General features: G+C 45.6%; 1 protein-coding gene across 1 annotated transcript in view; it reads right to left on the minus strand.

Moving 5' to 3' along the window:
* The window catches only part of LOC309359748 (ovostatin-like), a 48,937-nt gene extending 21,411 nt beyond the window's left edge, over nt 1-27,526 (minus strand). Inside the window, exons 1-19 of the mRNA XM_081893766.1 lie at nt 27,268-27,526; nt 23,262-23,445; nt 19,993-20,149; nt 18,114-18,166; nt 17,974-17,994; nt 15,630-15,798; nt 14,896-14,980; nt 13,969-14,086; nt 10,871-11,000; nt 10,595-10,704; nt 10,148-10,306; nt 9,638-9,865; nt 8,419-8,473; nt 7,509-7,657; nt 6,103-6,252; nt 4,404-4,574; nt 3,111-3,234; nt 1,803-1,893; nt 1,148-1,376 (exon numbers count right to left, since the gene is read on the minus strand). Coding sequence (XP_081749892.1) covers nt 1,148-1,376; nt 1,803-1,893; nt 3,111-3,234; nt 4,404-4,574; nt 6,103-6,252; nt 7,509-7,657; nt 8,419-8,473; nt 9,638-9,865; nt 10,148-10,306; nt 10,595-10,704; nt 10,871-11,000; nt 13,969-14,086; nt 14,896-14,980; nt 15,630-15,798; nt 17,974-17,994; nt 18,114-18,166; nt 19,993-20,149; nt 23,262-23,445; nt 27,268-27,332 — 2,448 coding nt within the window. The 5' untranslated portion in view covers nt 27,333-27,526. The remainder of the gene's footprint in view (nt 1-1,147; nt 1,377-1,802; nt 1,894-3,110; nt 3,235-4,403; nt 4,575-6,102; nt 6,253-7,508; nt 7,658-8,418; nt 8,474-9,637; nt 9,866-10,147; nt 10,307-10,594; nt 10,705-10,870; nt 11,001-13,968; nt 14,087-14,895; nt 14,981-15,629; nt 15,799-17,973; nt 17,995-18,113; nt 18,167-19,992; nt 20,150-23,261; nt 23,446-27,267) is intronic.
* Nucleotides 27,527-27,898: the final 372 nt, after the last annotated feature.

The raw sequence follows: 27,898 nt of genomic DNA on the forward strand, positions 1-27,898 counted from the left end.
TACTCTGCCTATTTGGTAATCCATCACTGATTACAAGGCATTTTTCCTACTCTTGCAACTTGCATTCCTGGACCAGAAAATGTCAAGAGCTCAGATGATCACAATCCAGGAACGACTGTAACTGTCTTACAGCTGAATCTTGTAAAAGGCACCCCTAGTGACCAAGGACTTCTGAGTCTCCAGTGATGGCGTTAGATCTAAGAGCACCGCCAGGCTACTCACCTGATTCTTCAGGGAGAGTGCAGCCCCACCCAGGGCAGGTAACATACTGACTTCCTGGAGTCAGGTACACTAGGTATTTGCCCTGCCTGAAAGACTGGCTGCATTTTAGCTAGATTGGCCCTCTCTCTTTAGACTTTCCTCTTGCCCTCTGAGGTCCTGCTCACAGATAGAACAGGAAAGCACCCAAGGAAAGTGAATGATGAGTAAAGGATTGTGGATTCTTCAGTTCCAGCTCTCCTAAATTATGTAAGATGCCAAGTCATAATAGCAGCTAAAGCAAGTTTTTTAAAAATAAAATTTGCCTGCAGGGACAGGGTTTCTGTAATGTGTTCCACTTCTGTGTTTTGCTACGCTGTTATGTATTCAGTGGTCTGTGTTTGCCTGAGCTTGAGTCTGGTCTAAGCATTCTGGATTTGGGCCTCTGCCACCGGCCCTTGAACTCTGAGTTGTGATTTGAAGCTTGGAAGTTTAGACAGCCAATCATGTTGGGAATGGGAGTGGCCCAGGCAGAAGAAGAAGAAGAAGAAGAAGAGGAGGAGGAGGAGGAGGAGTTTGGATTTGATATCTCGCTTTATCACTACCCAAAGGAGTTTCAAAGCGGCTCACATTCTCCTTTCCCTTCCTCCCCCACAACAAACACTCTTGTGAGGTGGGTGGGGCTGAGAGACTTCAGAGAAGTGTGACTAGCCCAAGGTCACCCTGCAGCTGCATGTGGAGGAGCGGGGAAGTGAACCCGGTTCACCAGATTACGAGTCCACCGCTCTTAACCACTACACCACACTGGCTCTCAGGAAACTGTTTCCCAGTTATGTGGTTCAATAAAGGTTCTTGGTGTTATCGCTGTGTCTTGCCTTATGGGGACCCACCTGCACTTCATACCCTGTATTAGGTTTTAAGAGCACTAACTGGAGACAGAAGAACGTACCTCAATGCAGTCTTTCAGGAAATTGAAGACATTGCCTTTAAAAAGGAATACTTCCCCTCGGATAGTGGAGTAGGGCATAGCCGGCTCAACAAAGAATGGCTGAAAAGCTGTCATGGAGGCAATTCCTGAGAGGCCAAACCCACTGTTGTTGTTCATGCAGAATGCATTGGCTTCCCATTCAGTGATGGTGTCAGGAACGGTGTATGAGAGATTGGCTTTCCCACTAGAACTGAAGCATAAGAGGACAAAATTGTAGACTCTTTTCGCATGGATCTGTCTACAATTAAATTTGTTACTAATATAAGCTTCATACCATTTAAGAGTATGTATATGTCCCAAATATCTTTATATACTAAAATAAAAATATTGTGGATGGATTTTCCACTGAAAGCTATTGCTACCAGTAGCAGCTCCCAAATTTATACAATAAATATCCCATACAGTGCAGTGCAGGGCTCTTCAGCACCTGAGTGTGCGTGTGTGTTTTTCCCACAAGTTGCCCAAATATCCAAAAATAAAAACCATAATGAAGAAAGGATTATCCAGCTAAATGAGGTTCTAATAATTCTCTCAACTTTTTTCCACACAAGGACTCTTAAACGGAATCCAGAAAATGAAAATAAAAATAACAAGATAGAATAGGAGAAAGACTCACTCAACCCAAAGCAGCTGCCAAAAGAATGTTTCAGGAAAGTATGTTCTCAATGTGCTTGTACCCCCAGCTGCAGCACCAAAAGCAACTTTTGCTGAAAAACAAAGAAAGGACAAGATGATGAGAGAAAAGGGAGTTTGGCTTCTATAACAGAAATAGTACTGAAGAGGTTTAGTGTTTAATGGTGAAATTAATGCTTCACATTAAAAGGACATCAAGCAGGAATGATGTTGAAACTATAGATAACCTCCTTTTGCCAGCTCTAAGGGTCATGATACATCAACATGGCGCACTACTGCTGCCATTATGCAAAATAAGATGTCAGCATTTCTAAATCTGGGAAATAATAATAGCCTTCAACAAGGGATTTTTTTACCTTTATCAGAAACTCTGTGGCTCCTATGTCTGTTGCGGCCAAATGAGATGTGACATTTGACATATGAGGTGGGCTTTTAAACAAATTACCAGTGTGGTGGGGTCCTATCCCCTGAACTGGACTGAGATCATGGCACGAGAGGCAGGGGGCATTGAGACTTTGCTCTCGCCCTGATCTCAGCTGGAATCCCACAATCCCAATGCCGGCTGCTCACAATCTAGTTCGATTGTCTCTCAGTGCGGGTATAACTAATAAGGGGGCAACCATTATGATATCACTATGGTTTTGATAATTAATAGTGAGTCTAGACATTTTCTTTTTTTAAAAAAGCAAAACATTGGAGGGAGGCTGAATCTTATTTTATGCCTTGCAATGCGCTAGCACGACACCATCTGTGCTGATAAATCGTGTCCTCCCTTAAAGAGGGCGCGTATTGTGGTGAGACCTGGAAACCGACCCTCTGTGTTGTGGGTGCGTACAATAGGTCAGCCACAACACCTGATTGGTAGGTCCCTCGTAGCTGGGGGCAATCTGGACAATGGGACGCAGTCCAAACGGTTTGAGGTACCTATTTATGCCCCTGCACGTGACCCAGAGCTTCCTCTTTCAGCATGTGCATTTGGAACACCCGCCCACCTCTCCCTACTTTTAGGGTTTTGCGCTTGACCTTGCTATGCCGTCGTGTGTCGTCTGTCGTTGGGACAGGGGCATGGCAGGAATTTTCCCACTTGGCTGATTGGCTGTTGCCATTTGGGTTTTGCCTGCCGCATAGCAAATCGTCACAACTTGTAAGGTTGTGGATAGGCTCTGGTTCAGGTGATAAGGATGGGAGAACGCTCTCGCCATCCCTATGTGAAGGCTGTTCCATCAAAACAATCAGCCTAAAACAGAACAACCCATCACCCTTATAACATTGCAACGAGTCCTTTTCTAACCTTCATCCATAATACGAGGTTCATGATCAGGATAATCAGATGAAATCTTCTTGCACTCAAAGTCGCTTTGGCATACAACGGGCTTTTGTAGTGTGGAGTTGGTGAAAACCTTGAGACCCAAGCTCTTAAAAGGAATAGATAAAATGCTGTTTAACTGATTTCTTTAGACAACCAAACCTACCACACTTTCTAAGACCTTCTCGTTGATAATATGGTTCTTTCTAGGTGAGGTAAATTATTTATCCAGAGTAGCACACATATTTCAGGCCACCTCACTGGTTCTTCACATACTTTTATAACTTATTAACTGGGCTTAAGGGGATAAAGTGTTGTTAGATGACCAGTGTTGATTACATTGCTACAGTTATTTGCTCATGAAAACTGAATCCATCTATTTCAGGAAGAGGTGATCTATAATACAAGGGCGATCTATAATAAAAGACACGGGTGGTGCTGTGGTCTGAACCACTGAGCCTCTTGGGCTTGCCGATTGCAAGGTCGGCAGTTCAAATCCCTGTGACAGGGTGAGCTCCCGTTGCTCAGTCCCTGCTCCTGCCAACCTAGCAATTCAAAAGCACACCAGTGCAAGTAGATAAATAGGAACCGCTGTGGCGGGAAGGTAAACAGCGTTTCTGTGCGCTCTGGTTTCCGTCACGATGTCCTGTTGCACTAGAAGTGCTGGCCACATGACCCAGAAAGCTGTCTGTGGACAAACATCGACTCCCTTGGCCTGAAAGCAAGATGAGTGCCACAACTCCATAGTCGCCTTTGACCGGACTTAACTGTCCAGGGGACCTTTAAAGGTAAAGGGACCCCTGACCATTAGGTCCAGTTGTGGCTGACTCTGGGGTTGCGGTGCTTATCTTGCTTTATTGGCCGAGGGAGACGGTGTACAGCTTCCGGGTCATGTGGCCGGCAGGACTAAGCTGCTTCTGGCGAACCAGAGCAGGGCACGGAAACGCTGTTTACCTTCCCGCTGGAGCAGTACCTATTTATCTACTTGCACTTTGACGTGCTTTCAAACTGCTAGGTTGGCAGGAGCAGGGACCAAGCAATGGGAGCTCACCCCATCGTGGGGATTTGAAACGCTGACCTTCTGATCGGCAAGCCCTAGACTCTCTGGTTTAACCCACAGCGCCACCCGCTGGGGACCTTTACCTTTACCTTAAAAGAGCACCACTCATGCTCACCTCTGCTCTAGATCATAACTGGTTTTCAGTACTAGCCATAAACAAGTTGCCCTCCCCCAAACCAGCAGTGCCAGTCCCAATATAAGCATAAAGACAAACATACCCTGAAAACATCATAGACATTGCCGTCATCAGTCACATTCACAGGTATGTAGAACTGGCCATCAAAGAAAGTATTTTTCAGCTCAATGCATGGCTCTTTAGGGGTATCTTCAAGGTTCAACCCATTATAATAATAGCCATAAAGTTCTTGATAAGGAAGGCGAGAGTACACCTGATGAGAAATGAATAATGAACACAGATGAAACCTGGAGGAGCATAAAAGCCTGTCTTACATGAGCAGGGGCAGTGCTTTTTTTTCTGGGGTACGCATACCCCTAAACATTTTGTGAATCTAAGTTTGGCCTCATTGAGGGGCAGTATTTCAATATGAGTAGGGAAATGAGAGTACCCCTAAACATTTATTATTTTTTTAGAAAAAAAGCACTGAGCAATGATATCTACAAGCAAACATCAAGATGGGCATTCCAGTTACAGTGGTGCCTCGCAAGACGAAATTAATCCGTTCCGTGAGGCTCTTTGTATAGCGGTTTTTTCGTCTTGCGAAGCAAGCCCATTGACAGCTTAGCGGATTAGCGCTACAGCTGTCAAGCGGCTTCCAGCGATCAGCTGTTAAGCGGCTTATCAGCGGAACAGCTGATAAGCGGCTTAGCGGCTTAAGAAAAGGGCGAAAAAAGCGAAAAAAACCCCGCAGGGGGATGCAAGATTTTTTTCGTCTTGCGAAGCAACCCCATAGGGGAATTCGTTTTACGAAGCGCCTCCAAAACGGAAAACCCTTTCGTCTAGCGGGTTTTTCGTCTTGCGAGGCGTTCGTCTTGCGGGGCACCACTGTATGGAGATGCTGAAGGTTTATAGGTAAAACCATTCTTATTCTGCGTGCCCTTTAATGGCTTAATATATGAGCGGAAATCTATTCCTTCTGATTTTCCTTCAGCAGATGAAGCATGCCTGGAACACAACGTAGTCAAAGCTTTTTATTAGCAAGACCCATTTAATTATTATGTTTCGGTGCACAGTAGAATATTGAACCTTTTTCTATATCCCACAGCTGGGATGAGGAGTCAAAGAAATTTCATGCAGGCCTATTCACTAATATTTGGTTGTAATAGTCTTTTTCTCATTCCCTGCAGAACTGAATAGCTTCATAAGCAAATATGGTTATCATTACTGTTCTTTTCTCTGAAAAACATTTGCAGAAAATGCCATCCTGCCGCAGGTGTGTCAAGGAAAATGTATGGGCCGCCCTCAAGAAGATCAATGAACAGAAATTGCTAGAAAAATTTGGTACTTGGCCACATTAAGGAGCCTCTTGCTTCCCAATTTCCGGTGGGGAAAGATATCATGCCTGTTCTGTTCTTGGTTTCAGGTAACAATCTCTGGAAGCCCCAAAGGAATTTGGTATTATTAGCTAAACCTTCTCAAAATCATAAACAGGCTGCATTTAAAAAAATCATTCTTCAAGGTGCTGAAGGATTCTGTCACCCATATCTTTAAAAAATATGTCTAGAACAGAACAACTCAGCATAAAGCAGACCAAAATACAAGTGGGTCTCTAAGGGTTTCTCAAAGAGTTATACTTCTGAATACAACACAAGGGGAGGATTTCTGGTGCCAGAGGAGTAGACAACCTGAATCTGTGCTCATTTCTATAGATGGTGGTTTTCAGTGGTGGGACCACTGAAGGGAGACCTAATACTTGGAATGGCTCTGGGTTGAAGGTGCACCAAAAATCCAGGACTCACGCTCTCAGGAGTCAGATCTTCTCCAGGCCTCAGAAGCAGAACGCTCTTATCCACAGCCCGCAGGGCACAGAAGGAGTTGCTGGCAGCTTTGAGGTTAAGGCCAATGCCTGAGGCTGGCAGTGCTTCTTTCTTAGAGAACTGCAGGCTGACCTGGAATTGAATGGAGATGTCAGATATCTGTCAGGGGATCATCTCAGAAGTTATTGTGATACAGTCTCCCACCCATAGCTATTCTGTCTGTTGTGAAAGCCTACTTAACAGCTGTATATTCCCCTGGCAATTATCACAAGATACAATGTCTGGACTGTATGACCATAGTTCACTACTTTATAACATGGCATGAGCTCTTCTCAGATTAGGTACACGCCATCAGTGACTGTGGCGATCGCACAGGGCACCCGGACGTTTACGGTATATTGACCCTGTGCCACCACTGTGATTGCTTTCTTCGCTGCCACCATCCCGCTTCTCACGGGGACACACGGAGTCCAGACAGTTGTTAACATTAACAAATAATCAAGTTTATTTTTAAATGCAGGAACACGCGTATGGTTTCAGTTTATTTTTCTCTTGTCAGTTTCTTAAATCTTAGTTCCTAACAACTCCAAACTGATTATTCCCAACTATCTATCTGACTCAACCTAACAATTCCTCTCACTCTCTCACAATAAGGTAAAGGTACCCCTGCCCGTATGGGCCAGTCGTATCCAACTCTAGGGTTGTGCGCCCATCTCACTTAAGAGGCCGGGGGCCAGCGCTGTCCGGAGACACTTCCAGGTCACGTGGCTAGCATGACAAGCTGCATCTGGCGAGCCAGTGCAGCACACGGAAACACTATTTACCTTCCCGCTAGTAAGCGGTCCCTATTTATCTACTTGCACCCGGGGGTGCTTTCGAACAGCTAGGTTGGCAAGCGCTGGGACCGAGCAACGGGAGCGCACCCCGCCGCGGGGATTCGAACTGCCGACCTGACGATCGGCAAGTCCTAGGCACTGAGGCTTTTACCCACAGCGCCACCCGCATCCCTCTCTCACAATACAACTCGACTAACCCACTTCCTAATCCTCCCTCTTCCCTCTTCAACTCCCAAACCTCAACTCTCAACTCCCCCCTTGCATTCTTACTGGCCAATCACATCACACCCATTTTAACCCTTTCCTTATGACCCAACCTAGGAGGCAAACGCCACAGTGACTCATTAGGATTTTAAATCATGCAAAAGGTTCATTAGCCAAGATACATTGCTACTTTTAGCTTATTTTCAGCCATCCATAAGACATGCCAACCATTCCACTTGCAATAAACCTTTCCTATTTGACTTTTGTACTCCTTGTCAGCATAAACAGAGAGTTAGGAATAGAAAACACCCTTTACTCTGAGTGGGGAACAGACTGATCAGCTCTTACCTTGTTTCTGAAGCACTTTTCAACTTCAAAAGAGATGCTATCAGCGATCAGCTCGCCATGAGGATGCAGAGTGTAAACCAGCAGCCTTGCTCTGGGAGCTGCTTTTTGGTCAATCATCAGTGGGATTGAGAATCTGCTATATTGTCCAGCTGTGAGGAAAAACATGAAATTAAAGGAGTCAAGGAAAGAGGTCAAGAGAAGCCGATGAGCTAATGTTGACTGTCGCGTACAAAATTAAGACGGAAGCCCCACTAGGACCTTGGCATTGGTGGTCTTGCTGTCTCCCCTCAGATGGAACCAAATGATGTGCAAAATAATTGGGGATGGGATTGTCTTTCATAATCGCACACTTTGCCCCCTAGCAAAGCTCCTCTTACTGGTTTACACACCACAGAAAAGTTGATCAAGAATTAATTCAGGTCCATGACAGCTAGGGATGTGGAGAAGAAAACTAGTAAAACTAGTCGTTTTACTGTAACTCTATCTTTTCCTTGAAATTCCTCATGTGGTTCAATCAAATAAGAAAATCCAAATCCATGCTGAATCAAATCATTATTATATCCGCTGGACTAAGTGATAATCAGTCACTCTGTGGACTCAGCTACACTGGTCAATTTATAACATTAAAAATGTGTTCTAAAAATATAACAACAGATGGCGCTGTAGAGCAGCAATCCAAAGTCAATGGAAAATTACATTGGGAGTTGTATATTTTTATAGCGTTTTTTTCATAGCTTTTTAAATATCTGTGTAGATCCAGCCTGTGACTTAACCTAAGATTTATAAATGGAATTCCTTTTTAAGAGAAAGGTCATGCTAGGAATCATTCTATAGGTCTGCTGATTGTTTCTCCATGACTGCCAAATACCTTCATTTCTCCACAATCAATGAGCAGAATTGGACCACTTACCCTTAATGCTGACTAGGTGTTCACCTCCATCAACAATTCTACCATTCGTCATAATCTGTATGCAAAAAAGAAATCAAGGCATAAATAATTTTGCTAGAAACACTGAGATCCAGCTCTGAGGGCCTTCTGGTGATTCCCTCACGAAGAGAAGTGAGGTTCCGGGGAACCAGGCAGAGGGCCTTCTCGGTAGTGCTGCCCGCCCTGTGGAACACCCTCCCATCAGATGTCAAGGAAATAAACAATTATCTGACTTTTAGAAGACATCTGAAGGCAGCCCTGTTAAGGGAAGTTTTTAATGTTTGATGTTTTATCGTATTTTTAACATCCTGTTGGAAGCCACGCAGAGTGCCTGGGGAAACCCAGCCAGATGGGTGGGGTATAAATAATAATAATATATTATTATTACAGTGGACGCTCGGATTGTGAACGTGATCTGTGTGGGATGCACGTTCGTAACCCGCAGCATTTGCAACCTGTGTCTGTGCATGTGCGGGTTGCGATTTGGTGCTTATGCGCATGCACAAAGAGCAATTTAGCGCTTCTGCACATGCATGACTGCCAAAACCCGGAAGTAACCCATTCCGGTACTTCCAGGTTTCGGCGGTCCATAGCCCGAAAAAGCGCAACCTGAAGCAGCTGTAACCCAAGATATGACTGTGTTGTTGTTGTTGTTGTTGTTATTTCTGTCATGGCTCCTGTTGTGTACTGAAGTTCTCACCCTGGGCCAGCAGGGGGATACTGTAGATAGTTTTCACTCAGGTCCACATATGCAAATAAAGGATTGAAAGTGACGTTCAGTGATTGAATAGTTACAGAAAGTGGTTACTGTTGCGTTGTAGTGGAGCTCTATATAAGCAGGCTGGCTGAACCCTTCAGTTCAGTTCTGTTCTAGCCTGTGAATAAACAAGAGCTGTTTGAAGAATCGCTGTGTCGTCTGATATGTTCACCGGAACTTAACAGCTCCACTACAGGGTATGGGTCAATTATATTTGTAGGGCATTTTGTCCAGGACCTGCTTATTTTTTCTTTGTACTCCACTTGGAGGCATTTTAAGCACATCAGAATAGAAATCAGATTAGTGATGTGATGGTACTCATTTTGCAACTCCCACCACGTGGACAGAGGCATTGCAGGTGGTTCCATACCCATTCAACCTCCAGTGAGGCTTGAAAGCTAAGAGGAAGGTCATGGCAAAGCCACTCGGCCTTTCTGCACTTACTAGATAGTAGAAGTGAACCTTGGAGGGCAATTCCTCATTTTGAACTGTGTTCAGGATGTAGTGCACGGAGATTGCTTCCTGTTTGCCACACGGCAGTTCACGCAGCACCGGTTCTATCTTCACAAAGCTGTTGGTCCGGGAGAAATAGCGCTGGACGTAATGAACAGCTTCTGGCTTGTAGTTTTCCAGCCAGCCATACTCAGTGCACTGATCTGGTTCATAGATAGCCTGATGAGAGAAAGGTACAAAAGAAAGTAAAATGTACCAGAAATAGAACATTCCACAGAAGGGTGATGCCTCTGGAAGGGTTTCCCAAAAGGAGTTGTTTGATCATTCCCTTGGATGGACTCCACAGATTGGGCTGTAATGCATGTCTCTGGTGGGCAGTAAAGGAAGGGTAAGGAATCAGTAGGTTATGAGGGCTTGACCCACCTGAGCTACCAGAAAAGGGCAGTTTCCCACTTGGTCATATCAACCACCACCATCCCCCCTCAGTTTTCAGCGACTCACTCTCAATTTGTAGCGAGGTTCAAAGAGGTGAGAAGTTGGTATGGAAAACTGGGCACTGCCATTGTTGTCCGTAGTGTAGTTGGCCACAACCTCGCCGTCAACCTCTAGAAAAATAAGCCCGTTTGGCAGTGGCGCTCCATCCTCGTCATTGACCTTCATCTGGGTGTGGGACAAGGAAACACAGGTGCAAAATGTTTAGGAACAGTGCTTAGCACTTGGACTGAGTGGTTAGCTTAGCAACTACGTGGTGGCACCCGTAGTTCCATCCCATTGGGATGGAACAATTAGTCTGTTTCTCGTCCACGTCTCTTTCCGTTCCATCTTGTTTCTGCATTAAACTGCTACTTGAAAACAGCAACCCCACACAATTTGTCTCCCTCCCCCCCATTTAAAATACACATTTTAGAATTTTGTTCCTCACAGAGAAGATCATCCCCATTGTCCTACCTGTCCTGTCAAAGGGATCCCTCTTCTATAATATGGATCTACATTCTCCAATGTGATGGTTTTTTTTGCTTGATAGACAGAGATGTAGTTAGACTTTGAAATCTGGATGCCTGTCAGATACACAAATGCATAAAAGAACCTGTAAAACAAGCTAGATTATATAGATATCTGGAGTATTCAGGTGCTGAATATGGTGCCCAGAGAGGCCAATTCTCAGAGCAAGATTTTCAAAGCTCCCCCTCCCTATTCTGTTGTGCCCCATTATAAAACGGTTACCTGTTCCCTTCTCTGTGATGACTGCCTCTGCGTGGAGTGACACATAAAAATAACGCTGCGTATGCATGTTTGCGTAAAGGCGGAATGCTTTGGTGCTGATCGTTTTGGAAACGCTGCCATCTTTGTCCAGCTGAAAAGGGAAAGAAAATTACGATAAAAGTGTGGAAGGTATGTGGAACTTCCCTGGAGGTCGTCATGTTAGTCTGCTGCAGCGAAGCAATCAAAAAGTATGCTGAAGAATTAGAACTATTTCAGTATAGGCTTCTGTGATCAGTGGCTGCTCACTGGAAGTATGAAAAAGTCTAAGTTGCAGGGCTACAAAGAAGAAGAAAAAGAGAAGAAGAAGAAGAAGAAGAAGAAGAAGAAGAAGAAGAAGAAGAAGAAGAAGAAGAAGAAGAAGCAGCAGCAGCAGCAGCAGCAGCAGCGTTTGGATTTGATATCCCGCTTTATCACTACCCGAAGGCGTCTCAAAGTGGCTAACACTCTCCTTTCCCTTCCTCCCCCACAACAAACACTCTGTGAGGTGAGTGAGGCTGAGAGACTTCAGAGAAGTGTGACTAGCCTAAGGTCACCCAGCAGCTGCATGTGGAGGAGCGGAGACGCGAACCCGGTTCACCAGATTACGAGTCCACCGCTCTTAACCACTACACCACACTGGCTCTCCATACAAACACATGTATGAGAGGGAGTGGGGAAACGGAACAGAAGTAATGGCTTATAAATGGGACAGGACCAGACAACCACATAATAGAAGGAGAAGCGATACATTTCTGAACCAAGCCTAAATATAAACAAGATCAAATTGGGGACTAATGTATGGTAAGTTGCACAGCAATTGAGAAAGAATGATCACCTGTAAAGAAACAAATTGCTTTTCAGTGTTGGGAAAGTCCCTTCCTCCAGTTACAATGGATCCCAAATTCTTTAGTGTAAAACAGTACTGACTGTTCTTTACATGGCCCAGGAAAATTATTCCTTGGCTTTATCTAGAAGAATCAGGCTTACAGGCTTAAATACCACCCACCTCTGTCAGAGGGCATTAGTGGCTGTTTCAAAGGGAAAGATAGGATAAGTCATGAGCATACTGAAACCCTTTGTTTCTTGGGATGAATCACTCCAAGTCCTTGGGACGGGATTCTCCTAATGACCCATGTCAGCAGATTGCTGCTTGCACAACGAGGCTTCTCCCAGCTCTTCCCTTACCATAATTGGGAGAATTGGGACAACCCCCAGAACAGGGCAGCGAGGGGGGGAGGAGAGAGGGATTGTTCTGTTCAGTAAGCTGCAATGCTTGCACCAGTGTCCTTATTTTCCAGGGACTGTCCCAGATTTACAGAAGATTTGATCCTGGAATGTCCTGCTTTTCCATAAGACGTTCCTATTTTTATTGGAGAAAGTAAGCCCTACTCAATTCAACAATACTTGCTCCAAGATAAGCATGTTATAGGACTGCAGCCTGAATGTATACAATATAGGGTTGAACATTTTCTTCAAACTTTATCAGGGCCAGCACACTACTGAACCAGCTATTTAAAGTAGTACCAAAACAAAATATATCTATAGTCAGACAAGGGCAAATTGTCCAATGTAACATGCAGGAAATGGAGGCAGCCTGGCCTATTTTGCCACCTAAGTGAGACAAGGAAATGCTGTCGCCATGCTGCCTGCACCTCACTGGGTTATGTGGCTATAGCTTCTGACTTCTAGTGTGTGATGGCCTGGGGCTTGGGCTCGGATTCAGAACTAGAGGAGTTTCAGTCCGCACCAGATCCTTTGCCTCAGGCGGCATCTGAACCAAGTCTAGGGCCTGATTCTGAAGAGCCCCAGTCTACACAGGTTGCCCTGCAACAAGACCAGCTGGGCTGAGTCAGGGGCCTGAGCCTGGCTCCAGATGTGGGGATTACCTTGTTGCCTTCAGCTGGGCCATCACTTACAGCTGCTCCACTACAGGTTTGGTTAAGGGAGGCTGAGGCAGACACTGGGTCTAGTAACCCACCAATGTCTCCCGAGCTGCAGAGACTAAGGTCTGAGAGAAGGAGACACCTGAGTACTCGCAGGAGGAGTGCTCACCTTTGGGCGAGACAGGGAGGTGAGTCACCGGGGATCAGGACCAGCTGTTATCCTGACAAAGATAAAAGGCTTTCGGACCCCGCCCCAGGTTGCGGGAGCAACATTGCTGTTTGCTAGAACTTGCCTGAGACCCTGTGCCTGACCTAGTCTTTTTTCCTGCCTTGTGTCCTGCCTTGGCCCTGTCGGACTGACTCCTCGCGGAATCCTTGGATTTGGGACCAGACCTGGACTGCATTGCTCTGGTTAATCCCTGGGTCCAGCACATAGTGAAATCTTGCAGGAGTTCCACAAGATCTCACCAGAACCAGGAAGCTGCAACCGCTTCTCATTGCGTCTTCAGCTGTTGCGGCTATGGAGGCAGGCAGGCAGGCAGACACCCCTTGCCATAGGAGAAGTAGCAACAGCAGCAAGAACTTGTGAGATCTCACGAGAAGCCAGCACCTCTTCTCCTTGCTTCTCTGGCTGTAGCTCCCATAGGTGTGCCACCCCTTGGGATTCTGCTGCCTGAGGCGGCTTCCTCAGTCCACCTCATAAGCAGGCTGGCCCTGGCTGCGACTCTCATCAAATGATAGGCCTAAAGTTTGCTAGTGAATCCCACTTTTGCACACCCTGAAGCTGGCCATCCAGCTGTGTGGTAAGACTGGTATTCCATGATGAGTCTACGTGGGCTAAACAACTAACAGTTCAGTCCTGTGGCACTGTGGGCTTCATTCGGCCAACACACTCAGGGAAGCATGAGGAACTACACATTTTCTGATACCGTCTCTGTGTTTAAATAATACTCCCACAACATCTATCCGCAAAAAAGTCAGTAACAACACTACACAAGTTTGAAGCAGGTGGAGAGTAGCATCTCTGATGAACCATGCAGCCCCAAACATGCAACCCTAATGAATAAAGTAGGAGAAAACACTCAGTTCTTTTTAAGTGTCTCCAAATATACCCTGATAAGATTTCAAAAGCAGCCTGCTTTGGGTTTTTGCCTGAAAACATTCTACAGTGGCCCAGAGGACCGATTTTCCTGTTACCTGAGCACTAACAGCTTCACAAATCCCACTGGAATCTCGATTACATCTTGGATCGTAATAGCGATGTCTGCACACTCTGATCTGGACTGTCCCTTGAACAGGTTGGCCAAATGTATATCTAACAGGACAAAACATAAATTAAATCAGTTGAGAGAAAGAAAAATTCAGATCATGCTGTAAGTGGCTGACTTCAGGCAAGCCCAGATTTGACAGGGAGCCATTTGGAATAACTGGATTTCGCACCAGCAAGACTCGGAATTCCACAATGCATTCCAGACATTTGCAAATATGGCTTCTTTGCTTTGAGAAACATATGTAGTTTGTGTGTGTGTGAATGGGGGGTGGGGACCTAGTATTGCCCAGAAGCATCCCAGTGCTGCCGTAGGAGATAACTTCACATTCTCCAAGGGCTCACCCAGACATGCGCTTGTCTTGTCCTGAGTGGTTTTCCGCTTCTCGTACTTTCTAGGCAAGAGTCTGAGCGGTTTTATCCTTGCCCCAGTGCTTTCCCCAGGAAACCCCACTCTTGAGTGATAATTCACAGCAAATGTCAACCCAGGCAAAACCCATCAGCAGTAAATATTGGATTTTCTTGGGGGAAGCTGCAGGGCAAAAGTAAGCCTGGATGGGCCCAAAGTCTCTGTTGTGGCCAGTATGTGGTACCTTTCAGAGCAAGGTGGAATATAACAGAACCCTGATCCCCACTTTGAAAATGCTTCTTCCCTAGCCAGCGCCCAAAGTTCCCCTTAGACTCCAGTCAAGGCAGAAATCAGGATCAGCCCTGGACAAGTTGATACAGCTCAGCCTCAGTTGCAACTACCTGCTTCCATTGGGATTGTGGGACAAAATAGTATCCTTTCCCCCTCCAAATTTCAAGATGCTGAAATGCAAATTTCCACATACACTTGCTCTACTTCATAAACTTACTGAGCACTGACGTATACTTGGAATTCTTCATCGAAAGCAGAGATCCTGTCTGGTGTTTTGATGTCCATCTTGAACTTTGGCAACACTGAAAAAAATATATAACAAATGTGATTAAGAAAGTCTAGTCAGACCAAGTAACCGATTGGATATATGGCATAACGAGGAAGGTGGTCTCTTTGAGACAACTGCTTAGACATGAGGAGGAATTATTAGGAGGGCAAAAATAAACAAGGATACAAATGACTTAAAAGTGTATATTGACCAACATTAAAAAACCCAATAGATTATGATGAAAAACAAACAAACAAGATTGATGATTTTGGAATCATGGTTTTGGAACAGAAATGTATTATATGAAGGTATGGAGGGACCAGAGCTATTCCTTTTTTCATCTGCTTATGGGATGGCAGGAGAAATTTCACACACAGCCATATAATAGGCTGCTAGTGACCTTGCAGTTGGTCTACTGGTCAATGGCTTCCTCCTATCATTTATAGACGCATCTGAAACTTGTTAGGGGTCCAGTCATATCACCTAAACACGCTGCTCATTTTTTCGTATACATGTTTCCATTTTCTCTGCCAAACTTCAAAAATCAGATGCTCACAGACTTAGGTTCTATGAAAAAGTAGCTATAGAAAGTTTTGGGGAGGTTATTTTATCCATGCGCCAAAATGCTGCCACTAATACCAAATCAGATTTCTAAAGCAGATAAGCTTCACAGTGGTACTCACCATATTCTTCCATAGTGAACCAGTGATGGGTATTATAGTTTGGTGGATTCTCAACAACGATTTGGTAGGATCCCAACAATGCTCCTTGATTTATTACGAGTTCTAATTGGAGGATGCCAAACGAAGGTGTTTGATTCAGCCACTGAGCAATCCGATTTCCTTGAGGATCCTGGGGAAGCAGCAAGAGATAAACCATGCCATTTTCTACAATATTTTCTTCAATCTATGAGACCAGCTTTAATGGGGTTGGGTCAGTGAAGTTCAGTTTATGAATCTCTATGCCTTATCAGCATTTAGTCATTGTCAACTGGAATGCCTTGCTAGCAATTCATCAGCACTGGATATCTTCAGTGAAAGGCCATAAAGGACTGCAAGGCCGGACAGAGCACCAAACTGCCTATACCATAAAAAGTTGCTTAAGGTTTTCAGCAAGCCAGTCATCATTTCCTGGAATATATATATAGCCTGCATAAAGGCCATTTTTGCAAAGGATATGCTCAATATACTGTAATTTAAGAGATCTTATGAATAATATTTTGATGAAAGGAAAGATTCTGTTGACATGGAAGGAGGCATATATTACTTTAATTCCAAAACAAGATACAGATTTATTGCAAGTTAAAAATTACAGACCAATATCGTTGCTAAATAATGATTACAAACTATTTTAATGGAGGAGATACACAAAGATCAAGTGGGCTTCCTCCTGGTCAACAGATGAAAGATAATGTGAGAAATATACTTGATAAAATAGAATATATCAAGACCAGGAATGATAAGCAAGCTGCATTAATATTTATTGATGCAGAAAAAGCATTTGATAACATCTCTTGGCATTTTATGAAGAAAAATTTGGAGATGATGGATATAGGACAACCTTTTCTTAAAGGGATAAAGCTGTATATTCTGAACAAAGAGCAATAGATTAGTAAAGATTAGTTTGGCCTTTATGCACCTCAGACATGGGGAAAAGGTACCCTTGGCATTGTCAATGTGAATTACATAATAGATAGATCAAATTAACTATCCAGAAGAACCACAGGGTTTTTTTGTTTGTTTGTTTAAAGGCAGAATGTCATATGTGCTGGCATTTCTAGCCACCTGGGGTGACTATTACTGTTCAGTGAAAAATAAAAAATGCAAAGGCGACATGAATAGGAATTCTGAATACATGTGAAAGTGACATGAACCAGAATTAAGAGTAACCCACCCCGAGTTCCAGCTAAGGAAATTCACTCTGGGGCCATCATTCCTCTGCAGAAGTATTAGTTTCCTGAACACAAAAATACCTACAAGGGCCCTCAAAAAAATAAAGAAAAGAAAAGAAAAGGCAAAAGGAGGGGGCTTAGGTTGAGTCAGTCCACTTACCGTATTTTTTGCTCTATAGGATGCACCCAACCATAGGACGCACCTTGTTTTAGAGGGGGAGAACCAGAGAAAAAAATTATCCCCTCTCTGCTCAGCGCCCCTTCAGTGAAGCAGCAGGAGAAACGGAGCCCCTTCCATTTCTCCTGCCACTTCGCTGAAGGGGAGCTGCACAGAGAGGGGGAGAATTTTTCTCTCTTGTTCTCCCTCTCTAAAACAAGATGCGTTCTGTGCATTCAAGGTGCGTTCACCCGAAGCCTCCGGAGCGCAGCGGGAGTTCCTGCTGCGCTCTGGAGGCTGCAGGCGGCTACCTTGGAAGCCTGGAGAATGAGAGGGGTCACTGCGCACTGACCCCTCTCACTCTCCAGGCTTCAGTGAAGGCAACCCGAAGCCTCAGGAGTGCGGTGGGAGTTCCCGCTGGGCTCTGGAGGCTTCGGGTTCCTTTTGACCTGCTCTCTTTCCCCCACTGCCATCAAAGATCCCTGAAGCCTTCAGAGCGCAGCGCAAGTTCCCGCTGCGCTCCGCAGGCTTCGGGTTCCTTTTGCTGAAGCCGGGAGAGCAAGACTCTCCTGGCTTCAGCGAAAGGAACCTGAAACCTCCAGAACAGAGCGGCAACTCGTGCTGCGCTCCGAAGGCTTCAGCGAAAGAAACGCGAAGCCTCTGGAGCATGGAGGGAGCGCTCCCTCTGAGCTTCGGAGGCTTCGCGTTGCTATCGCTGAAGCCAAGGAGCCTGCATTCGCTCCATAGGACGCACACACATTTCCCCTTAATTTTTGGAGGGGGAAAAAGTGCATCCTATAAAGCAAGAAAAACGGCAACTCTAGAAACATGTTTTATGTTATGTTTCATGCTCAGCATTATTGCCCATTAGGCAGTAAGTATAAAGCCCTGGTGCTTAGGATTTGCTGCAATTGAGAGGCCAGTTCTTTGAATCAAGGAAGCAGGCAAAAAGCTTTAAATAGCTTGGTGTAGCTCTTACTTGGATGTAGATTGCAGGATACTGGAAAAGAAAGAAAGAAAGAAAAAGGTCAACATTGCATTTGAAGGGCAAGAGAATGATTTCTTATTTTTAAAACATCAGAGTTCCTGGAAAACCTTTTGAGTTCCAGTTACACTCACCATTTCGTTCACTGGCTTGAAATCTTTATCCATAGAAACAACTCTAAACATCACTAAAAAGAGGGGAGAGGAAATAAATCCATTTACTGTTTTTAAAAATACGGTTGGTTCAAAATCACGTTTCTACAGACTTTTTGCTCACGTTTACATCCATGAGCGATGTAACATTCTAGTGATTAGTGGAACTTTATTTGGTAATTAACTAAGTTGAAAGTATCCAGGATCTGCCAGTCTCAAAAGTAAATGTAGAATTGTCAACTGAGCTCATAAAGCCATCATGTTTAATATTATGTGTATGCTATTGTCAGGGGCAGCTCTGACAGCTATCATTTGCCTGGCAAGTTCCCGTCTCCCCCCAGTAGGAATAAAGACACACAACACTGTTATATTCGGTTAATGGGCTAAAATTGGCCACAACTTTATTGGTTGCAGGTGATGAGCGGTATTGGCTTAGGCATTGGTCCTAACCAACTATCCGGCTTCAGCCTGTTTGCATGAAGGGTTAACACCAGCAGGGGGAGTCCTGCTGATGCACATCAACTAGGAACTCCCCCGGGGTCACCGCTCAGGGACGTGCCTTAGGCCCTCACCTCCCTAGGCTTTGGACAGGGCCATGCCCCCTGGAATCCTTTATCGGACTACCCTTCAATATGCGGGGGAGGTGATGACTCTTCCTCCCCCCCTTCCATCTACATAACAATACCCATACCAATGCCTAACCGCCAATGCCGAGGAAGTTGTGATGATTTGCTACGAGGTAGGTGAAAAACCAAGTGGCTGGTGCCAATTTGCCAAGTGGAAGAAATTCCTACCAGGCCCCTTAAAGGCGACCAACCGAGGTCCATAACAAGGTCAGAAGGAAAACCTTGAAGGGCAGAAGGGCGAGTGGGAAACCGGAGCAGCTGAGCAGCAAAGAGGGGGATCCCTGGCCTTGCCTGCATTAAATAGCACAGGCCACACCCCCGGAGCCAGCCGATTGGTTGGCCAGGGGATGACGCGGCTGAGGATTCCCCTAATCGCACGGAGGCTGAGAGCCAGCCCCCGCACACATGGTGGGGGTGTGAAGCCCGCAACACCACCTCCTCCCTAGGTCGGAAATGGCTAAACCATATTAGCACCTCAAAGCACCATGCTTAAGGTGGGGTGGGGGGGATGGGACGACAAATGCAGACGCTTTAGAAATTGTGATCGTGCATTTTGCAGATATGTGCACCTGCTCTGTACAAACCCCAAATCCCAATCAGAAGGGTGACCTGTGCCTTGTTGCAACTTAACTGACTGTAGGATTGACACCTTTGGTCAGGGATGGGGAATGGGGGGCACACACTCACACACTCACACACACACTCTCACACCCAAACCCTTCCCCCTTTTGTGAAGGGGGTTCCCTGCATTCGGCCTCCCACCTCCCTCCCCACCCTGGCCCCACTGTTCCCTTCGATTCACATAAGATGGGCAGGGACCAGGGGCAGACAGCCAGCTCCCATGGGCGACTTGACCTGTAGCTCCAGCCTCTTGTCTATGTTGGCGTCAAAAGAGACTTGAGTGTGGAGGAGGAGGAGGGCGGAGGAGACATCAGGTCGGTGTGGTAGAGATGGCCAAGCATCAGCAGAGCCACACCATGCTAGACTAGTGGGTGGTGGCTAAGGGGGAGCCCCAGTGAGAGGGAAGGAAGGAGGGGGTGACACAGCTGCCATTTGGGGCCAGCCGAAGGTGTCCTGTTGGAAGTCCAAATGGGACAGGGGACACTTTTGTCCAAAAATGGGGTGTTCCCATTTTTCTAGGGACAGGTGGCAACCCTACTTGTTGGCTCAGTGAAGGAAATTTTTCAGTTCTCTGAGAGGTAGTTGCAGGGATTTACAATGCATGCTGAACTCACCTTTCTGGTCGGGTTTGTAGACCGGTTTATCTGTCTGGACAAAGACAAGTGTACTTATGTTTCGAACAGCCACAGACCTCCTTTCATGGAAGCTGATCAAGGCGCCTTTAGCTGAAAAAACTATGTAAGCTAGTGGATTAGAATCGGCAGGAGGAACCTGTGTGTGAGAAAATAGGGGAAGAGTTAATAAAAGCTGATCCGTTTATCTTTTCACTCTAGAAATTGGCAAGAAGTGATTCTGCATCAGGTTAATAGGCCTGTTTGTATTAGGGTTTCCAAAAGTTGTTAACAGTCCTATTCTGTCAGTGGCCAAATAAATGCCTGTGGAAACTCTGCCAACATGACACAAACATAAAAGCACTCTGTGCTCCTGTGGTTTCCAGCAACTGGACTGTGGATGCAGAACATAGTGAACACAGCTAGTAGCTACTGGTAGCATTATTCTCTGTGAATTTTTTGAATTGGATTTTAAAGCCATCTATGCTGGTGGCCAAAGGGACGTGGGTGGCGCTGTGGGTTAAACTACAGAGCCTAGGACTTGCCGATCAGAAGGTTAGCGGTTCGAATCCCCGCGACAGGGTCAGCTCCTGTTGCTCTGTCCCAGCTCCGACCAACCTAGCAGTTCAAAAGCACGTCAAAGTGCAAGTAGATCAATAGGTACCGCTCTGGCAGGAAGGTAAACGGCATTTCCGTGTGCTCCTCTGGTTCGCCAGAAGCGGCTTAGTCATGCTGGCCACATGACCTGGAAGCTGTACGCCGGCTCCCTCAGCCAATAAAGTGAGATGAGCGCCGCAACCCCAAAGTCGGCCATGACTGGACCTAATGGTCAGGGGTCCCTTTACCTTTTGTGCTGGTGGCCATAATTAACCAGAACTCAGGGATGATGGGAATTGTAGTCCAACAACATCTGGGGACCCACAGGTTGAGAACCACTGGTCTACATGAATAAATACTTTCTTTTGTCTGTATGGAATCTTCCAACATTCAGCTTCCTTAGAGACCCACAGGATTCCAGTGTTATGAGAGAGGGAGAAAAACTGCCCACTTTTCCCATACCACACTAATTTTTACACACTTCTATCATGGCACATCTTCCTTGCCTGTTCTCTAAACGAAAAATTCCCTAATGCTGCAATATTTCCTCAAAGATGAGCTGTTCCATCCCTGCATACTGGACCTTTTCCAACACTATAATCTCCTTTTTGAGGTGAGGCAACCAGAACTGTACACACTATTTGAAATACAGTTGCACCATAGTGTTGTATAATGGCATCATTTGGGAGGTTTAGCATGCAATTTGCCTTCTTCGCAGCTGCTACACACTGGGTCAACATTTTCAATGAGCTATCTTTTATGACTTCCAAAGGTCTCATTCCTGATCAGTCACTGCTAGTTCAGACCTCATGAGCATAGATGTGAAATTAAGGGGGGGGGGGGTTTGCCCTGAAATATATCCCTTTACACTGGTTTACATTGAACTGCATTTGCCATTCTACTCCCTATTCTCTCAGTTTGGAGAGGTCCTTTTGGATCTCTTCACAATCTGTTTTTTTGTTTTAACAACCCTGAACAATTTAGTACCATCAGCAAACGTGGACAGTATTATCAGCAAACTTTAGTATCATCAGCAAACTTCGCAGCGAACTCCTAACCCTAGATCGTTCATTAACAAGTTAAAAAGCAAAGGTCCAAATACTGATTCTTGAAGAACTAAACTTTCTACAGCTCTCCTTTCAGAGAACTGTCCCTTTATTCCTACTCTCTGCTTCCTGCAACTTAACCAATTTCTGATCCACACGAAGCCATTTCTTCTTATTCTATGACTGCTAAGCTTACTCATGAGTGTTTGATGAGAAACCTTTCTGAAAGTTTTCTGAAAGTCTATATCGCTTGTTGACTCTCACAAAGAACTAACTCCTGTCTTCTTAATTCCTGTTAGGGAGATGGGACTTATCCTTGCAGAAGCCATGCTAGATCTGCTTTAGCAAGGCTTGTTCTATATCTTTGATTATTTTAGCTTTCACAATATTTTCCACCAGTTTTTCCAGGGCAGACAGTAATCTAACCAGCCTGCAATCTCCAGTATCACCCCTAGAACCCTTAAAAAATAAAAGGTGTTATCAGTCCTCAGATATGGAGGCTGATCTGAGGGCCAAGGTACATATTTTTGTTAGAAGATCAGCATTTTCACATTTGAGTTCTTTGAGAACTCTTCAGTGAACGCCATCCAGACCCAGCAATTTGTCAGTTTTTATTTCTTCTATTAAGTCTAGAACCAGGGCTGGATTTAGGTTTGATGAGGCTCTAAGCTACTGAAGGTAATGGGGCCCTTTATATGTCCAGCTGTCCTTTGTCAACAACAGATTGCCACTGCTTTTTGTGTTGAATATATGTTATATGGTAATTTATGGACCTAATAGGTATCTAAAGCCACTTGCACATAACAAAATATGTACCGTATTTTTTGCTCTATAAGACTCACCTTTTTCCCTCCCAAAAAGCAAGGGGAAATGTGTGTGCGTCTTATGGAGCGAATGCAGGCTGCGCAGCTATCCCAGAAGCCAGAACAGCAAGAGGGATCACTGCTTTCACTGCGCAGCGATCCCTCTTGCTGTTCTGGCTTCTGGGATTCAGAATATTTTTTTCTTGTTTTCCTCCTCCAAAAACTAGGTGCGTCTTGTGGTCTGGTGCGTCTTATAGAGCGAAAAATATGGTATTTTATTAAAGTAAATTCAGGTTTTCTTCCTTTAATTTTTTTTTGGGGGGGGGGCCAAAGAGAGAGGGGCCCTAAGGTATATAGCTTGTTTACCTTATACATAAATCTGGCACTGCCTAGAACGTCATCTCTCATTCCTCTGCCTGCCTCAGTTCCTCATACTCACTTCTTGCAAAACTTCTTGCCCTACCCATGGGCGTAGCCATGGGATTTTTGTTAAGGGGGGCAGGCTTTTGTTAGGGACGGCAGAACCTCAGATTTGTTTTGCTTTTTATTGATTGGGGGCAGCTGCCCCCCTGGCTATGCCCATGCCCGTGCCTTAGTTTCTGCCACTAGGACAAATGTACATATGGGGGCACTAAGCAGCAGAAGAGATCGCGCCACCCACCCTTAACAATGACCTTCATATGCAGCAACTTTCATCCCAAATGGGGTGAAAAACAGTTATAAGATATGATTATTATTTCCTTTTTACATGCTACTCCTTCCCCCGGCCTTTTTCTGTGTGTTTGGCAATGCAGGATGGTGCAAGAAAAAATGAAGAGTTCTTTACCGTAAAATTGATGCATTGGGAAAAGTGTTTTTCGTCCACAGTCCCTTCCCAAAGGGGAAAGCGGTCCACGTTGTACTCCATCACAACATCCACAGAGACCGTGTCATTGAGGTTGAGGAGTTGCACGCAAGCCTCATTTGTAGTGTTGCTCTGAACTACTGCCGGCACGATCAGGATGTACTGCCTGCAATAAAGAGAAGGGTACAGCTTGTCAGCCACAAGTCACTATCAAGGGACATAGTTTGAAAGCAACCAGCAATGCAGAGAATTGGGACTAAATTCTAAGCAAAAAAAGAAATCTTTAAGGAGAGCCAAATCTGTCAAATTGGCACAAGGGAAACAGCTCGTTGTTTTACATCACAATATACCTTGCAATGGAATATTTGGAGACTCTTGAGAGTCCCATGGACTGCAAAAAGATCAAACCTCTCCATTCTGAAGGAAATCAGCCCTGAGTGCTCACTGGAAGGACAGATCCTGAAGCTGAGGCTCCAATACTTGGGCCACCTCATGAGAAGAGAAGACTCCCTGGAAAAGACCCTGATGTTGGGAAAGATGGAGGGCACAAGGAAAAGGGGACGACAGAGGACGAGATGGTTGGACAGTGTTCTCGAAGCTACCAGGATGAGTTTGACCAAGCTGCGGGAGGCAGTGGAAGACAGGAATGCCTGGCGTGCTCTGGTCCATGGGGTCACAAAGCGTCAGACACGACTAAACGACTAAACAAACAGGACAATGTGTTCTGTTTTTCCTTATTTAGTATTGTCTCGTTGTTGTTTTAATTGTGTGTGTATGCATATGACCTTACTGGTAAATTTGAAATGGAAAAAATCATGTCCATACCATTTATCCACATAGTTCACCCCCCCCCCCAGCTTTTATGCAATCATGACAGAAAGGCAGAGTATTTACTTGGCATCTGCTTCCATCACTCTCACTGTAGACAGAGGTTATTGACCGAAAGGGGGAGAACACACATTTATTTGACCTTCTAAATGGAACAGGGGAGGGAGGACGTATGGGGAAGCATTTGTGTGGGAAAGGGGTGCAGCAGCATGGCTGCATGACACCCATTCCTTACCCCACCCCAGGTAGAACTTGGGAGATAGGACAATAAGTGAAGAGTCGTTTTCTGTGCAAACTATTAACCAAAGTTACCGTGGAACATGTGCCAAGTGGAATTCCCCCCTGAATGACTCGCCATAACACTTGGTGGAGTAGGTTTTCAGATAGGAGAACTGTACGCATCAAGCAATTGTTAACCCCACCCCACTTTCCAGTGCATCTTCCTTCTTTGCACAATGTTTGCTTTCTTGAGTTTGTTGCACAAGAGTGCCAAACCAACTTCAGTTGCGTAACTCGAATGTACTGGCATTTGACTGAATCCCACACAAAAGACAATGATGCTCTACAAGCATCACGAGACCCTCATGAGCAAACCTGGTTATGAGTAAGCCTGCTTAAGAGTACAGTGGTACCTCGGGTTACAGACGCTTCAGGTTAAAGATGCTTCAGGTTACAGACTCCACTAACCCAGAAATAGTACCTCGGGTTAAGAACTTTGCTTCGGGATGAGAACAGAAATTGTGCTCCAGTGGCGTGGCAGCAGCGGGAGACCCCATTAGCTAAAGTGGTGCTTCAGGTTAAGAACAGTTTCAGGTTAAGAATGGACCTCTACCTCTGGAATGAATTAAGTTCTTAACCCAAGGTACCACTGTATTTGTTCACCTAGGGCTTTGGGTGAGTGGCGTTTTCTGCACAGCACAGCTGTGGGTGGTCCGGGGGTGTGTGTGCTCCATCTTCTGGCGCATCTGGGGGATGGGGTGGTCACCTGGTGCCAGCCAACTCCAACTACACTGGGCCCTCCATTCTGGGCAGGCCTGACCCTCAAGGCCAATTGGGGCAGGTTCCCGGGTCCTACCTGCCCCTCTTGTATTTAAAATGGTGCCCAGGTGCAGGACGGCCTCTTTGCTGTGTGCCACAAGACTTTCCACCCACCCAGCCAGCCTGTTATGGCCCTGGCAGTGGGGGAACTGGCAAGTTGGCATATGGACCTAGCTGTGGTTTACTCGGTCACCATATTCAGGGCCAAGGAGGAATTTTCTCCTGCAAGCAAACTGGCCGGCTTGCAGATTTTCACCTACCTCATAGCAACTGTCATAACTTGGGTGGATAAGGCATTGGGCTGGATCCTTAGTTGCGGGGGGTATCGCATAAAAGGGGTCCAGGAGGGGTGACTCTGTCTGGGAGTCCACACAGAGACCAATTGGCCAATGTACCTCATCCAATCAGAGGCTCGACCCCAATGGATTCCTATCATGCAGTGTGACAACTGCCGGATGCAAGCCCAGTGCCTTAGACAAACCTGGTCTGTCCTGTCATCAGTAAAGTTGTGGCCTAGTAAAGGTAAAGGTACCCCTGACCTTTAGGTCCAGTCGTGACCGACTCTGGGGTTGCGGCACTCATCTTGCTTTATTGGCCGAGGGAGCCGGCGTACAGCTTCCAGGTCATGTGACGAGCATGACTAAGCTGCTTCTGGCGAACCAGAGCAGCGCACGGAAACACTATTTACCTTCCCGCCGGAGTGGTACCTATTTATCTACTTGTACTTTGACTTGCTTTTGAACTGCTAGGTTGGCAGGAGCAGGGACTGAGCAACGGGAGCTCACCCTGTTGTGGGGATTCGAACCGCTGACCTTCTGATTGGCAAGTCCTAGGCTCTGTGGTTTAACCCACAGCGCCACCCGCGTCCCAGTTGTGGCCTAATTCAACCCAATACCAGTCTCCTGTGTCCATTCTCTTGACCCTCCCCACACTGGCTGGGAACGCCATGCGTCTGTGGCAGCAATAGACTTTAGAATTAGTATAGCCCCGTTTTGTATTTGTTTGCTAAAGAAACAGGATCCTTTGCTCTTCTATGGAGGTTTTCAAGCAGAGGTTGAACGGTCATTTGTCATGTATGGATTTAGTTGAGATTTCTGCATTGCAAGGGGTTAGACTAGATGGCCCTCAAGGCCCCTTCCTACTCTACAGTCCTGTGATTCCTCTCTCTATCCTGCTTTTCATTGTCTTTTTGTGTGGCTGCTCACCCTCTTCATTCTCTAGAAATTGGGTTGGGTTACGAACCGGTAACACCAGTGTTTCGTTGCCACCCTGCTGTCTCTTTTGTGTCTCTTGCTGCCAATCTCTTCCTGCCCTAGTTAATCAGGGTGGAGACTGAAGTATTCACTTTGCAGCAATGAAAGCAACTCCTTCAAACCAAGCTCTGTAGTTGACTTTTTTAAAAATAGGATTACTTTACAACTTACATGCCTTAGGCACTCCAATAATAATAATAATAATAATAATAATATAAAGCAGAAAGACAGATTCATGGGTGCTATTCTGAGGCACTACAGTATACAGTGGTACCTCAGGTTACATACGCTTCAGGTTACAGACTCCGCTAACCCAGAAATAGTGCTTCAGGTTAAGAACTTTGCTTCAGGATGAGAGCAGAAATCAGGCTCCTGCAGCGCGACAGCAGCAGGAGGCCCCATTAGCTAAAGTGGTGCTTCAGGTTAAGAACAATTTCAGGTTAAGTACGGACCTCTGGAACAAATTAAGTACTTAACCTGAAGTACCACTGTAGTAGGAGCCAATGTGGTTCAGGAGCACAACAAAGCCACCATCTCTGTAGCTTACCTGGTTGGTATTTGGCTGGCAAGGTGCTGACACAGCATCAGAAGCACTAGATTAATTATGGTTGTGCACCTATGCAAGCCCAACCTCACCACTGATGCTTCCCCAGGTATTCTGCAGAGATGCTGGTGTGAGGAGTCTGTATCCTCCTGGACTGCCACATTACATCTGCCACTGCTGCATTCAACATGCATCTTTAAGGAACAAACCACCAACAAACGGCTGCGCCTAATAGACCACCACCTGAGTTAGTTTTTTGCAATTGCCACCACCAGGCTTTTGACTCCAAAGCAGGAAAATGCTATACACAGACATGATTACTTACGGGTCTGGAGGAGCTGCGATACTTAAAGGAGCAAGGAGGGCTACCAGAAAAATCCAGGAGCCCATCTCTGCTCTGGTGTGGGAAAGATGAAAATGAGGACCAGGTCCTGTGCCTTTTAAACTGCTTTGGTGAACTTGCTCCACCTCTTCCTCTAAAGTCCCGTGTCAAATGTGAGGAGCAAGATTTGCATACTGCCACACATTTCCTTCCCCTCTCGGTTCTTCTGTTGCTGCTGCCCTTTGCATTGGTTTCAGGAGATTCCTGTATTGCTGAAATACTTGACTTCTCTCTCAGGTAGGTCATATCCAGTCTGCACACGTTGCCAAAAGGTTTGTCAACAGCAGCCCAGTACATCACTCACTTAAACCCAGCGTTTGTTCTAGGGCTGTTATTGCAGAAGAGCCAAATTGTTCAAAGCACAGTGTGCTTATTTTGCTGGAGGGCAATTAAAGCAGGGAATAAATAGGCCCTGGCCAAATTCCACAAAGTAGAAGATAATTCCTCCAGGGATCTAAAGAAAGGAATTTCACAGGCTCTGTTACGTTTTAACCAACTTTCTTCCCCCAGACAGCATTGCCTATTCCAGTCTGGGCAGCTGATGTTACTGTGTGATGATGACCTCAAAGACACA

This window comes from Podarcis melisellensis, assembly GCF_964234715.1.
Source record: "Podarcis melisellensis genome assembly, chromosome: 17".
Lineage (NCBI taxonomy): Eukaryota > Metazoa > Chordata > Lepidosauria > Squamata > Lacertidae > Podarcis > Podarcis melisellensis.